General features: G+C 40.8%; 1 protein-coding gene across 2 annotated transcripts; it reads left to right on the top strand.

Annotated features, from left to right (window-relative positions):
- The first annotated feature begins 2,928 nt into the window (after window positions 1-2,928).
- Window positions 2,929-15,234, top strand: UEVLD (UEV and lactate/malate dehyrogenase domains). Of its 2 annotated transcripts, none has more exons than XM_090140550.1 (12): window positions 2,929-3,209; window positions 3,553-3,637; window positions 4,093-4,155; window positions 5,344-5,507; window positions 6,170-6,305; window positions 6,887-7,011; window positions 7,619-7,724; window positions 9,258-9,428; window positions 10,343-10,516; window positions 11,079-11,163; window positions 11,762-11,885; window positions 13,544-15,234. In XM_090140550.1, the coding sequence occupies exons 2-12, from the start codon at window positions 3,625-3,627 to the stop codon at window positions 13,706-13,708; spliced, it is 1,326 nt and encodes a 441-aa protein (XP_089996676.1). In that variant the 5' UTR covers window positions 2,929-3,209; window positions 3,553-3,624; the 3' UTR covers window positions 13,709-15,234. The 2 variants fall into 2 exon arrangements, with proteins under 2 accessions (XP_089996676.1, XP_031469935.2); XM_031614075.2 differs by lacking the exon at window positions 2,929-3,209 and adding an exon at window positions 3,329-3,416.
- Window positions 15,235-15,292: the final 58 nt, after the last annotated feature.

Below are 15,292 nucleotides of genomic sequence, written 5' to 3'. Positions count from 1 at the left end.
GTCTCTTCTTCCAGCCTCCCTGAGACACTTGTTCAACTTCACACAATGATTGCTTGATTTTGTTTCATATGAAAAATTGTTCAAGGACACATTTGTAATTTTACAATCAAGTACTTTCTCATAATTGGCACGGGACACCAGTGGCTTTCAAATTTTGTACAGATGTTTGGGTTTTGTTGGGTTTGCATGTGCTGCGTATTTGTAAATCGACTTGGGAGGGCCTCGTATTCAAAATCATGTTTACTGTTTTCCAGATTAACATTATTAATCTTAATGAGAGTACTTTGGTACTCATCCAAAGTGCATCCGAACTTGAAGTTAAGAAAAAACTGGAAGAATTCTTCTATTGGTTTATGAGGATCTGATGTTAAGCTAATGATTTAATTGTGTTTAATGAAATTCTGGTTTGGATTTTAGATTCTTTCTTTTTTTTTAATTCACTGCTTGACAATGTGCCTTTTATACTAAAATGTGTCAAAAAATAATGAATGTAGAGTATGAAAAGGTTGGTCAGTTTCTGCTATCTCAGATTCTGTGTACTTAAACCTGGTAGTGTGAAATGGTGACGTCCTTTGCGTAAAGCCCTTCCAGGTCTGGCTTTGATTGCACAATTACAGTAGCTACTTCTGTACTAATAACGCTAAATCAAACGAAGGGCACTTTCTATTGATGACTACTTTTTGAAAATGTCTTGTACTTACGCTTGAGCTGTATTTCACTTTACAGCAGTCTTTTTGGAGGCCAGGGTTTTGCATATCACAGGAAGCCTTAGTGTGCAACTCTGTGCTGTGCTTTAAAATAAAAATCTTTCAAGAAGTTTATGAGATCTCTATGGAAATCTGGATTTATTTTTGTGTAAAGCCCAAAATATTGTCCAGGAAAACTAATTTTCTATTTTTTTTGCATTTTGTAACATAATCTAGTAGCTGATGCCTATTTCTAGATATAGCGTATTTCTGGAGACCAAAACATGTCAGAAAATAAATATATGGAGAGACTGTGTTTAAGTTGTGATGAATGTACTTCTATTTATTTTGGCGAGTGGGTGTAATGCAATATTAAAGTGTTAGTTGTAAATAAGGGTGCTTCTAGTTTTAGCCAATGATTTCCTTTGGGGATATCTGTTGTGCACAATGTCTTTTTACACAATGTGACAAATCAGGTTTAAAAACTTACATAGCTTAACTGTTTTCTGGTGCTGTCAAGAAAGTGTATACTTTTGCACACCAAATGCATATAAGTTTTGCAGACAATAAATTACAGGCATTAAACATTTTACTGCTACATCTCATTGGTCTACTTTATAGAAGATATTTTTTTCCTGCTGTTTTCTTCTGAGCTGTTATATGAAACAGCATTAGACTGAATGTTCTCCAAGAAAAATTGTTCTCTTGTTCCCATGCAACACGCAAGAATCTATGAAAAATTAATGGCGTCACTTAAGCATTCAGAAAAGAGCTGAAATTGATTGGCATCTCCTACGGTTTAGGCTTCTAACATAATATATGTTTGGAGGAACATGGATTTAAGAATGATATAAACAAGTATACAAGCTGCCTTTCATCTCTTCCACCTGGAATATATGGTGTTTCATCTTGCAGTTTCATGAGCAGCATCTTTTTCAGATTCTCTTCTTCCCATGTGAAGAACCTGCACCTTTTCTACTGCTGTCTGCTATGGAACCACTTACTGCTCTGACAGCTGGAGGTCAGTGCCAGTGCTAGCTCTGGTTAGCTAGCATTGCAAACTGTTCCGAATGGATAAATGAATACCTTTCCTCCAGGTATTCATCTTCATTAAGCCCATCTGCCTCCTTTTGCTTGAAAAAAGGAAGGCTTGCATGCTGTTGTGCTTTTAAAAAGCCATATAATAAGATTATATTGCCCCTTAGCATTTGATCAGTGGCCAACCAGCACCTTGTTTTGCAGACATGAAATCTTACCCTGAATGGAACACCCTTGAGATTTTTAATACATCTTCAATGTTTAGTAAGTTGTTATTTTAAAGCAAAATAGGTAGGTCATTCTATGTTGATTTAGCATAATCCATCCAATGAAGCTGTACCTCTCTGGAAGCAATAAAACTATTTTACTCAGATTTTTTAAAATTCTTTTCCTTATTGGAGGGCAGTTTTTAGTTGTGGCTTGAATTTGAAAACGTCTTAATCCCACAAGGCAGAACTGCAGTTCTAGCATCCAGAAGATGGCCTTCTACTTACCAGTTTAAGTGCATATGGAATCACTCATCTTTTTTTTTTTTCATGAGTCTGTGGATCCAAAAAACCTTCAACTACCATGCTTAATGTTCTGAGTGGAAAGAAATTAAACACAGGAGTTGTTCCTGAGGTAATGAAATGTAGTTTGGTCCTAACCTCTGTCTGCAGCTGCTAAATAGCTTTCTTGAACTGGTGATTTATTTGCTTTGGAGATTTTCTCTGTCCAGTTCTTTGTGCAGGTCTTTGTTTTTATTTACATCCTTTTCCCCACATGCAATTTAATTAAGCTTTTTTATATCTTGAATGCAACGTCTCAGTTTCTCTGTGTTTCTAAGTTGAGCAAAGGCATGTACCTACCATCACTTAGGCGATGACAAAGGTGGACAGTGAGCTAAATGTTTTAGCTGTGATATTGTCAGAGCCAAAGCCAATGTGATGGGTTTGGTGAGGAAACTCTCACTCCCACCACTTGGTCTTTGTTTATGTTGGGACCTTCAGTATCTGCAAGTCACTCAGGTCCATTCCAGAAGCGTTCATTTTGCACAAAGCATGTGATACGTATAACTTGCAATTCCTCTGAATTAAGTTACTCTGAATTCAGACCGCTTGTGTTACTGCATGGTTTTTTTTCTGCCGTAGGGAATTATTTGAAACAATTTATTGGGCTGTGGTAGTTTCACGTTCTCAAGAACTCTGTGCTCTGAGATGGCACAAAGATACAGGATGCCCACGGCTAAGCCAAGGGTCAGACCTGAAGTATGCCGTTGTGAGACAGAGGAGATGCTATTTTCCTCCTGTGTAGCACCGAGTCAAACTTGCAAGCTGTATGCTCTGTGTTGCAGGAGCTCCTCATTTTATTTTACCCTCTCTTAGCATGTGAGAAAACACAGCTTATTTCCTCCTTTAACTGGCCACGTTTTCTATCGAGTCTCAAAGACAACAGCCAGCAGCTGTAGTCGAGCCCCTCAGCAGTGCTCCAGCCCTCAGCCTTAAGGTGAGTCGCTACCAACGGTGTAGTGCGAACTTCGGGCTTTCTAGCAAAACCCACGAGCTCCACAGGCCGCGTACCGCGCACAGCGCCTGCAGGCCTGGGGCAGCTGCTGAGGCGGGGCGGGGCGGGGCGCGCTGGAGGCGCGGGGCCGCCTGGGAGGCCGCGGCCATGGCGTTCTCGGCGGAGGCGCTGCGGAAGCAGCTGGGCAAGGTGCGGGACGGGGCGCGCGGGGCCGGGAGGGGTTCGGCACGGCGCTACGGCGGTCCTCGGTTGGGAAAAGCCAAAGGGGAAGTCGGGGCGGCCGAGACGAAACGCTTCTGTCTGGGTTTTTGTCTCCCGCTCCCAGTACAAGTTCAGAGACCTGACCGTAGAGGAAGTGACGGCTGTCAGCAGGGCGCACCCGAACTTCTGCTTCTCCATGAACACTTACAGTAAGAAGGGGTGCGGTGCTCTGAAGGGAGAGTTGGGTTCTTGCCTGCCCGGCTCTGTGGGGAAACACACTGCGGGGCAGGGTGGGATGCTGTACTGTCTGTGCCAAAAGTGATGCTTCTGGTTTCTAGCAGCATTAAAACAAGGGGGAATGGTCTTAAACTGAGACAGGAGGCTTAGGTTAGATATTAGGAGGAAGTTTTTCACACAGAGGGTGGTGAGGCACTGGAACAGGTTGCCCAAGGAGGCTGTGGATGCCCCATCCCTGCAGGCATTCAAGGCCAGGCTGGATGTGGCTCTGGGCAGCCTGGTCTGCTGGTTGGCAACCTTGCACATAGCAGGGGGGTGGAACTAGATGATCATTGTGGTCCTTTTCAACCCAGGCCATTCTGTGATTCTCTGATTAGGAGCGTATTGTTGTCATTCTGCATTAGGATTGTTTTTTTTTTAATTTCAGCCTTCAAGGATGGATCCCAGAAAGACCTCCTGAATTTCAGTGGCACTGTCCCGGTGAAATATGGTAGGAGTTGCTGTGTGTGGTTTCCTTACCTGCTGTGCATCCCAGCAACATGCTGTGGAGAGCCTGAGAAAAAGGCATGGCTGAAGCAACAGCGATGGCCTTTCTCCTCTGGGAGTCAGGCTGGAGAAAAGGGGAGAAGGGAGAGTGCTGCACCTCATTTCCAGCAGCTAATGGGATTTAAGCTTGCTCCTAAATGTGCTGTAAATGAAGTGGAACAGCAGATTCCAACATGCCAACTATGCCTCTGAATTATTAGATGAGGCTGTGCTAAGCTTGCGTGTATGAGATGAGGCATCCTTTCTCATTTTGGGTGTGCTCAGGGTTAATTTACACACACGCTAGGATCAAATACTCAAGAATGTGAATGCAAGTCTGCACATCGTGCCTTTGGGGATTTGGTATAACCTGTGCTGCTCTTTGAACTGCTGCTTCATTAAAAGTGGCTTGGGATTTTGCCTGAATTGGCACAAGCCATTTCTATTGCATAAATATTGTCTTTATGTACATATAGACACTAAAATAAGGTCAAGATCAAGCAGGATGGGGTTCTGAGCCCTTGATGTAGTGTAGGTGTCCCTGGTCATTGCAGAGGAATCGGACCAGGCAGCTTTTAAGGTCTCTTCCAACTCAAACCATTCTATGATTCAAGTCAAGTAAATATTTTTAAAAAGTCATATAGTATGAAACAGTGTAGTCAAACATTTTGGTTCCAATAGAGATCGCTTGAATTCTGTAAGCCATACACTTGTATAGAGCGTGCTTAAAAAGAACTAGTAAGTATTTATTTCTGAACTTAAAGCCTTTGAAGCTGAGGTAAAGCTCTTAATAGATGCCTCTTATTATTGGTTATCGTGAGTTCTTAAAAAATAAAAATAAAGAAAAGATTGCAGCAAGAAGTTTATTTGCCTATAGAACTGGTCATGTTGGCTGATTGAATGCCAGTGGAAAAACAACAAGAGGAAAAATTCCTGTGTTAATTACAACTCAATCATTGACGCTCCAAGATGATCCAGACAAGTCTGCTTCTGTCAACCAGTCTAAGTGACATAAATGCTTTAAGTGCAAATCAGGAAATGTATTTGTCTGGCTTTTTTTTCTCTTTGTTATTATGAAATGCATACAGACCTGTTTCTTAGTGTTTCTTCTCAGTGCGGAAGCTTGTAATGGCTTTTGGTTTATGTTGAACAGGTAATTCCTATAATATACCCATTCGTCTGTGGATTTTGGACTCTCATCCCTTTGCTCCTCCCATTTGCTTCCTGAAGCCAACTGCCAACATGGGCATTGCAGTGGGGAAGCATGTGGATGCTCACGGCAGGATTTATTTGCCCTATCTGCAGAACTGGAGCCATGTAAGAGGAGGGAGGTGTCTGGGAATAATGCACAGTGCCACATGGACAGCAGTGCAGAGGAGTGGGTCTGGTTTGAGGCTTTTTGTATTTTGCACTGCTTGTTAAATATGGAATGCTTATGCTAAGAGAAGTGATGTTACACCTCTTAAAATTACGGCTTTCAGCCCATCCAAAGAGTTTACAAGGAAGATTATAGGCGATTGTAAGGAAAACTCTTCTCAGCTGGGAAAAAAATAGGGGGATTGTCTCTGTTACAAAACATTGTAAGTGCCACGTGGGCCTTTTGGCTCTCTTCCACCATATTGCAGTGAATAATGAATAATAATACCTGACAAACAGAGTATCTCCAGTTAAGTTCCGCAGAAATTCTATCTTTTGGGGATGTCTCTTCTGACTATAACATTGTGAATCAATAGGATGGAGATTGAAAACCCATTTAGATAACATACTTAAGTGCAACTGTCAGGCCCATGGCGGTGGTTTACTGAAAGCTCGTTTTCTAAAAATGATGAGAGAGATTTTTCCTGATTATTATAGAAATTCCCATGGCTGGGAATTGCTTCTATTGCTTTAACTTCTACTGACTTCATGGTGTGTTTGCTCCAAGTACCAAACCACATGAAAGAGCTCCTCAACTGTTTTGTCTTCTTCCTATATTTCAGCCTAAATCAACTATCATTGGATTAATCAAGGAGATGATTGCAAAATTTGAGGAGGAGCTGCCTTTGTATTCACTGTCGTCTTCCGATGCAGACAGGCAATCAGAACTTCTCTCCTACATCGCAAAGATTACTGAAGGTGCAGATGTCTTCATATATTTGTAGTGTTCTAAGGCAATGTATGTTTTATTTATTATTACTTGATATCATAAGGATCACAGAATCATGGAATGGCCAGGGTTGGAAGGGACCTCAAGGATCATGAATCTCCAGCCCCCTTGCCACATGCAGGGCCACCGACCTCCCCATTTAATACTAGACCAGGCTGCCCAGGGCCCCATCCAACCTGGCCTTGAACACCTCCAGGGATGGATGAGGCATCCACAACCTCTCTGGGCAGCCTGTTCCAGCACCTCACCTCTCTCATAGTTAAGAACTTCCCCTTGACATAAATGCCTACCTAACATTCAGTTCATTTAGTAACTGAATCTTTGTGCATGCAATACATATGTCCAATTAATCTTCATATTTCTGTTACAAATCTCTATGAATTATGCTCAGTATGAGAAATGTTGCGTTATCAGACTTGACTGCTGTTTTGAAGAGATTTATGTTATTTGGATTAACTCTGATCCAGACACAATACTTTGTGAAGCATCAGTAGCTATACTGATGTAGTATAGATCAGCACTTAAGTTTGTGTTTCCCTTTTAACTGTAGGAGAGACTGACATAAAATCAAAGAGTAAAATGGATGGAATCAGAAACGGAGGCTGCTTTAACAAAGTTACTGTGGTTGGAGCTGGCGATCTCGGCATTGCATGTGTGCTGGCAATTGTAGCAAAGGTATGTAATTAATGTAAGTCACTGTACACCTGATTAATTAATACAGGGACTTCCAATCTAGTTCTTAGTGTCTGATACAGAAGTAGCTCAGCGCTTTTAACAGTTGTTGCCACTGCCTGTATCATTTGCCTCTTCTGTCCGGTTAATTTATGGACACATTAGTTTCTGCTATGCTTTCTCATTCTGCTTTTGTAAATACAGACAGATAAACGAGGAATGCACTTATTTTGAAAATCCGTAATTAAGAGTTTATTGCCTAAGCTGTGGCTTGTTAGAACTGAGATCTCCTGCTGCCCTGGAAAAGGGTTTTCTGTAGCCAGTCTGTACTGTGCTGTGACTGTACACTCAGAGACAACATCTGTAACCTCCCAGAGATGGTTTTGTGGATTTGTTTGTTTCATAGTGCCTTATTTTCACAATTCAGCTCATTAAACTAATAGTGTTGTGATTTGATTGTGATTTTGGTAAAGTCTGCCCGTATTGCTTATTGTACACACGCTGCAACAAATGCTGTTTTGAACTGGAGAAATATATTTTTATAGTTCCCCACCACTGGCAAGAACAAGTTAGGTTTTATTGTTGATCTGTATTGTTTTTACTCATATAGGGTGTTGCTGACAAGGTGGTTCTTCTGGATCTTTCTGAAGGTGCAGCAAAAGGAGGAACCATGGATCTGGAGATCTTTGCTTTGCCAAACGTAGAGATCAGCAAAGGTGCTGGCTGTCATTACTAGAGTGGGAGCTGATGCTGTACTGTATGTGCCTGTGCTTATCTCAGTGAGAACAGGGCACCCTGGGTGCTGTAGAAGCTCTAGTATACAAGGCATGTTTCTAAAAGAACGTTATCTTTTCATAGCTTCTTGCTTTTTCTTATCTGCCTGGAGAAAAACTGGTAAGGGAGGACTCAGTAAAGTTTGAAATGCTTCTGTTTCAGGCTTTGTTGTTGATAGAGTTAGAAGTGTCTGAGCCTGCTTCCAGGTTAAGAGGCTTTTTCTGAATTTGGACACATGCAGAAATGTAGAAAAACAATCTAGTGCATCAGTGTCACTGCTGCAGAGAGGGCAAGGTGAGGAGAGGTAAGTATGTAGGGAATTAGGACCTAGCTGTGACAGCAGTGTTGGAAAGACTGATAAATAAAGGCGAGTTTCAAATTACTACCTTCCTCAACTGATGTTTGTTAAACATCAGTTTATGACCAGTGGTTAATTCTTAATCATTATCATTATGAATTCAAGAAATTAATTCTTAACCCATCCCTGGAAGTGTTTAGAAGACATGCGGATGTGTCACTGAGGGACACAGTTTAGTGATGGGACTCAGTGGGTCAGGTTGATGGTTGGACCTGGTGGTCTTGAAGGTCTGTTCCAGCCTAAATGATTATGTGGCCTGGTTGTCAATTAGCTGTTAGTGTACAGTTCAGCAGAATCAATAATTTTGTCCCCATACTTAGTGGTGATGAGTATAGTCCTTGATAAGCTTAGTTGCAGAGGCTGAGATGGTGAAAAAGCTCTTCTACAATAGAAGATGGAAGTGAGTAGAGTGACCTTTTTCATCTTCACTTCTTGTTTGGCCACGATGTTTTTTCTTGCCTCGGACCTTCTGCAAGCCAAGAAGTGAGGCTTTCAGTGCCTCTAATGTATTTTTTCATAGTTTCCCATTCTACCAGGTATTTTACTTGATTGTTCTGTTTCCACCTGGCATTGCCAGTTCTACATCCTTTGATCTTATCTTGCAAATTCTGCTGCTTGTGCATTTTTTTCCTAAGCTCTCCTTGTGTAACCATGCCACAAATTTCTGTTTATGCTTTTGTCATTTAAATATTTATATGTAGCTGTGATACAGCAGCTTCTATGTTGTTGAAATGAAGTCTCTGCCTTTCTTTTTTAAGTTGGAATAAAAATGAAGGTTCCGTAAATGTATTTTTTCTCCCTTGCTGAGAAAATTAAGATAGGAAACTTGTGTCAGAACTGTTTTCTGATCTGTGCTATGTCATCTTGGGCAAACTTCAGTCTCTTCTATCTTTGTCAACTAGAAAGTGGGAAAACTAGCTCTGTGGGAGAGCTGTTTACAGGTGCTGCAGAAGTGCTCCACATTGCAAACAGGGAGCTGGAGGCAAGATAGGAAGGAAAGAATCCTCAACTTAAACTGGATGTTGCAGTTCAGCATTTAGAGTAGTGTTTTGGTTTTGCGTCTATAACTTGATACAATTACACGCATTCTTAAAATACATTTTCTTTATATTTTCAGATTTTTCATCTTCAACTGATTCAAAAGTTGTAGTGCTTACAGTTAACTCCCTGGGTAATGCTCAGACGTACCTGGATGTCATACAGAGCAATGTGGATTTGTTCAGAGGAATTATCCCAGCAATATCGCACTACAGTCAGAACTCCATGCTGCTTGTTGCTTCTCAGCCAGGTGTGTTGGCACTTCAGCTGATGTTCTGTCCCTGTGATGGCTTCTCTTTGGGCTGTTTGAAAAACACGTTACTGCCAAATATGCACTCTTAGTCAGAAATTCTTGCTACTCTGAAAGATGTTTTCCTTTACAGCACTGAGCAGGACACTGTTTTTTTAACTGTTACCAAGATAAAAGAAAATAGTGTACTTTGATTTGTTTAAAAGGTATGTATTTCTGCATATTTCTGTATGTAGCTTAAATGTCACTGTATCTACAAGATTAGCATCCATTGACTGTTGTCTTGTCAGCTGTGAGTGTTTATTACAGTTCTCCTGTGCAGTAAGGATAGATGCATGTGTGTATGTGTTGTGTGCTCTGTGATGAAACTCACAGACTATATTGCAGCTGTATTTTAGGGAAAAGTCTAAATCTGTGTGCTCAGTAATACTATGAAAAGAGAAAAGCAAAAATGTTCTTACAAGAGAAGTACACATGAACCTATCTGTCCTGTAAACAGGCTGACAGCATCGTTAGCCCTTTTTCTGTTTTTCAAGTGCTTCTTAGCCTTCTTATCTTTTAGACCTGTGAAAATGGGGTAAAGAGTTCTTGCCAAATGGGGAGCGGGGAAGGGAACCACTGGGTGCATTAAATTTAGAAGTATGTGAGATTTGTGGTGAAGTGAAGCATAGTGATTCATTCTGAAGTTTCACTTGACTTTTCTAAAAACTTCATGTGGGCTGTGAGTTTTCTTCATCTTTTCCCCATCTGACTTGCTGTTTTGCTTTAAATAAACTGGAATATTCTCATATGCTTTTATCTTTTCTAAAGTAAATGAGTTGCTCTGGAGTTATGTAACTCTGACTAACAGTTTGCAAATAGGCTGAATTTTGATTGATCCTTTATTGTCAACATATTTTTCCTTTCATATATAGTTGAAATAATGACATACGTGTCATGGAAGCTGAGTGCATTTCCCAAAAGCAGAGTTATTGGAGTAGGTGGCAATCTGGATACTGAGAGATTTCAGTACATACTCACAAAGCTTTTGCAAGCAGAGACGCTGGGAAAAGATGCTTGGATTGTTGGTGAACAAGGGGAAGACAAAGGTAAAGTGATACTCACTGTGAGTATTTAATGTCCTGACAGTACTTAACTAATGGTATTAATGGAAGAGTGGTTGAAAAACGTACTGAAGGTAGCAATGAGCAGGGTAGTGATTTTTACTAATAGTGGTTCTAAAGAATAACATTATGGTCTGTGCCCGAGCCTGCAGGCTTGAAGTTGTTGCAAAAGTGTTTTGCATTTGTCACTGTTTAAAAAAAATAGACATATATAACCTCAAATGCTTTCTATTTGGTGCAGCGATGCAGATTAGAGGTTTTGAAAGAGGAAGGAAGTGTGGTGTAAGATATGTTAGGCTACTGCTGATGTGACATTTTTTGCATAGTAATTCATTTTTAAGCAAGTGTCTTGGGAAAAGTGCTACTAACATTTTATTTTTGCAATCTAGAGACCTTACGTTTGGCTTGTTATGAGGAAAGGGAGGTTTGGAAGCTTCCTTTTTAATTAATTAATTAATATCCTTTTCTCATCTCTCCCCAAGCTTTTTCATCCTTATTTTAGTTGCTGTCCACATGTACACTTAATGCTGTGTTTGTTTCTGTGTAGTACCATCGTGGACCAGCTCTAAGTCGGTTACAAATGAAACAGAAACAATGGCTGCTCGTAACTCCAGGGAAAAGGTGGCTAACAGGTAACTCCATCATAACTTTCATGTTTTTCTTCATGCTTTGACACTTGGTTTGCAGTTTTTTGGGTTTTTTGTTTTCTTTTCCTCAGTTCTTAAAAACAGGAGAAAGTTTGCTGGAACCCAGAGGTGTGTGTGTCATTCACTTCTCTGCAAGCGTATATACTTGATGTTTTTCTGCTTTAAATGATGTTTTGCCTGCAGTGATCCCTAAGGATGAGATGATGAGCTTTGTGGAAGATACACCAGTTTCAGAGTTGCCAGTTCAATTACAGATTACATGCATTAAAAAGAAAAAAAGAGGCAAGCTTTCTAGCACACTTTCTCAGAGCCTGTGTGAAAGCAGTTAACTTCAAAACTAGGGAGCAATTTTGATCAATTTACATGATTTAATTAGCCAGAAAAAAAGAATTGTTACTACTCTGGGTAGAATATATATAAAGACATTCTTTAAGCAGTTCATTATTTTCTTATGTAATTTTCCAGAATGAAGAATCATGTTCTTATGTACATTTACTTGTCTATAAGGTTTCAACACATGAATCGAAACAGGATTAATTAAAACCTAAACATTATATGTTTCCCCTTCTCCTGGTTTATTTAGAGCTGTGGAAGTTCTCAAGGGAAAAGGTCAGAGATCCTGGTCTGTTGGGCTCTCAGTTGCTGATTTAACTGACAGTATCCTGAAAGATAAAAGGAAGGTTCATTCTGTATCCACTCTGGCAAAGGTAAATATGTTATTAATATCTTCTGGTTGCCACTACAATTATGTGATTTACACTGGATGTGACAATTAATTTTTATCAGCACAGATATGCTGCATAAAGCAGCTGTTCTGGAGTAGCATTATGATTATTACTGTCTTCCAACAAGAGTTTTTAATTCCGATCCAAATGAAGTACGGATCAGTTGTTACGTTAACCTGAAACCAATATTGGAAGTGGATTGTTTTCAAAACAAATAGAAGCATTTGGGGGAAAATGTGTTCATGTTTGCTGACCAGCTCCCCAGGAGCAGCTCAGTTTGGCAAATGAAGAGAAATGCGTCATGGTTTCCAAGTGCTCAGTGTTCAGTGTATATTTTTCCAGGGGCCAAAAGAGTTCAGTATTATTTAGGAAAGTATAAAATGCATTTTCTGCCAGTACTTTATTTGACCAGCTTTGAAAGCTTTATCTGCTTTTGTTACTCCTTGATACTTAGCATTCTTTAGATAATTAAGGTACATGTAGCTTCACACAAGGTTTAGTCCACAGTTTTAAGTTCATCCGAGGAGGCTTCAATAAAGTTTTAAGCCATTTCAGAGGAGGAGAAAAAAATTGTAGAAACCATTATTGGCTGCTTCTATGCCCCTCACAGTTCTCTGTGCAGGAAAATAGAATGCAAAAAGCTTCTTACTGTATTAATTACAGCAGATATACAACTAATTTCATTATCTTTTCAAATAAAGTTTGTAACTGTTTACAAACTAAACACAAAAGTAGAGGAGTGCCAAGTCTCTTAAACTGTCGAGTAACTAAAGAATGTAAAATTTCACATACAGATTATATAGAGAAACAAAATCTAAACTTGTAGTGGAAATGCTAAGTCACAGCTTGAAGCAGTGATGGAGCACCTGCTGGGAAGGCAGGTCCAACCTGGGAAGCTCAGGTGTATGTAATGTATCTGAGTGACCAGAAGGGGTGGAGCCAGGATCCACCCTTTCCTAGCTCTCATTTAAGGGCTGGCAGTGGAGTGGAGGGTATCTCTTGCTGGAGATTGCTGCCCACCTGAGGTCTTCCAGAGATAAACAGGTCTTTTCTTTCTTTCTTTCCTTCCTTCCTTCCTTTCTGTATGTATGGCTGCTGTATTTGGGCTTGTTCTCATTTGCTGTAGCCGAAGACTTTGCTATCCTGCTATTATCATCCCATTATAGTGTTACAGTATTGTTAGTGAATTATAGTGATGTAACTTTGGGAAAGTCTCTATAGAATGAATACGTTATCAATATTTGAAAATCTTTCTTTGGATAGTTTTATTTGGTTGCATTGTAACTCACTTTGCTCAGTCTTGGGAGAACTGATCATACAAAAAGTGACACTGCTTGTTCTACCCAGAAATCTGCTTAAAATGTATCTTGTAGAATAAGCTTTGCCTGCATTGCAGAGGTCTGATATTTTTTACACTGGGAAACAATTCCTGTGGCACCAAGGTTTTTTCACTGTACAGTAATACTTTGCTGTTGCTGTGATTTGTTGCACAGAATCTAAAATAATTGGAGATTTACAAAATCATGCCATGTGAAGAAGTGTCCTTGCTTAGTTAAATTTAAAAAATTACTTCGTGCAGTTCAGGTAAGAACAGAGCAGAAATGTTTTTGTGTGACAATGTTCTTTGTGTGTTGTTTCAGGGATTTTGCAATATAAATAGTGAAGTATTCTTAAGCCTTCCGTGTATTCTTGGAACCAGTGGAGTGATTGAAACGGTCGTGCTAGAAGAAGATCAGCTGGTGCAAGAGAAACTGCAAAGCAGTGCAGGATCAATTCATGACCTTCAGCAGCAGCTGAAACTGTAAGCGCAAAGGATGCTACAGCATCTGCTCAAACAAGTTGGAGCTTTGCTAGGCAGGAAGGGTTGCTTGGTGCATACAGTTTTCTATGCAAAACAAATTTTTTTTAACTTACTTTCAAAAGTGTTTTTCTTACTTACTGTTGGTTCAAGTTATTTAATACTATGCTGCCCAGTAGGAATGTCTAACTTGAAAAGTGCACTTTTAGTAGCCAAAATGAGGAGAGTGAAATGCAGGAATGTTTTATCTAAGATCAGGTGACCTTTGCCTGTCTTTTTTTTCTTTGTATTCTGTTTTGTTTTTGCTGCTAATGCTGGCCTGATTCTTGGATTTTTCATAGCTCTGTGCACCTCATTAGGACACAGCCTAGGACAAGAACTTATCCAGCTCCTTGGAAGCTCTGGTGTGCAGAGCCAACAAGAGCTCCTCCTGGTTTCTGAGGGCTGGTATGGGTTTGCCCAAAATATGATTGCAGAGCAGCAACTTATTGCAGGCAGTCTAATGTCAATGGACTCTATTCCTGCTTATTATTATGGGGAAAGAAAACGTGAAAGCATGAAGTATTGCATATGAATTTCTGTGGTATATTTACTGATATCTGAGTCTCTGTCATTGGGTGACTTGTTAGCTTTTATTTTCTAAGGGTGTTCAGAGCACCAAAGTATCTGCAGGTGGTGGTATGTGCCTGTGCAGCATTGGAATGGGTGTCCTTCCTGAAAGGAGAAGTGGGGATGGGCACCAGGTGGGGAGTGAGATCTGCCTGTTGGGCGGTGTGGAGGTGGCTGGAGTTCAGGCCTTGATCCAAAGCTACTTGCTGCCTGCCTGAGGAGAAGAGAGTAGCTCCGTGAAGAGGCAACAGGATCTGTAACCTTCTGCAGCAAGGCTAAAGACACGATGGAAAAAGATGTGAATCCTTAGGTAAAAAAAGCACATTTTTTTAAGGTGGAGAGCTTTTTGTGTTCTAAACTCTGGCATGGTTGCACTGGTGAGAGAGCAGACTGCATTGAGCCCAGGTATAGCTGAGCATTGGGCTGCAGAACTAGAGCAGCATGGCTCTCTGCTGCTGCGTGCAGCATCAGCCTGTCATTCCCTGGGCACGTGCTGAGCTACGGCTTCTGAAATAGCCATGGAACCTCCAGAGAACAGGTAGAATACATGTCAGAGCCAAAGACCATTCCTTCCTGCCTTCACTTGTAGCTACAAAGAGCCAGCGCTGCTTAAACCAGGACTTATGTTGATAAAAATAGGAAAATGTAATCGTGTAATTCAGGTGGGTTTTCAGTGAGAGCTCAAGGTTCCTTTCTGCTGGGGCAGAATGGGTGCCGGCTGCAGCTGTGTGACTGAAACACTACATTAAACAAGTGCCCGGTGCTGGGGCCGCGCTCGTGTTGGTTTGTGTATTTATTCTCCTCCGGTTGTTATCCCAGCGTGAACCGTCCAGGTGTTCGAGTGGGGATTCTCAGTAATGGTTTTAAGCACCAAATGCCGCACGCCCTTTTTTAATCACTGGCGAGATGCCGTAACGCACCAACCCCTCGCTGTTGAGAAGAAACGTGCGCGTACCGTTCCTTCGGAAGTAACCCAAGGCGC

Source organism: Phasianus colchicus, chromosome 5 (assembly GCF_987193195.1).
Source record: "Phasianus colchicus chromosome 5, bPhaCol1.hap1.1, whole genome shotgun sequence".
NCBI classification, from domain to species: domain Eukaryota; kingdom Metazoa; phylum Chordata; class Aves; order Galliformes; family Phasianidae; genus Phasianus; species Phasianus colchicus.
This window is presented reverse-complemented; position numbering and strand designations above follow the sequence as displayed.

What these genes read in the sequence shown, in the direction of transcription:
- UEVLD (XM_031614075.2), top strand. Translation starts at nt 3,375, where the DNA reads ATGGCGTTCTCGGCGGAGGCGCTGCGGAAGCAGCTGGGCAAG. An exon ending in TGCTGGCAATTGTAGCAAAG is followed by an intron (nt 7,012 to 7,618) that starts GTATGTAATTAA and finishes TTACTCATATAG; the next exon opens with GGTGTTGCTGACAAGGTGGT. An exon ending in CTGTATCCACTCTGGCAAAG is followed by an intron (nt 11,886 to 13,543) that starts GTAAATATGTTA and finishes GTGTTGTTTCAG; the next exon opens with GGATTTTGCAATATAAATAG.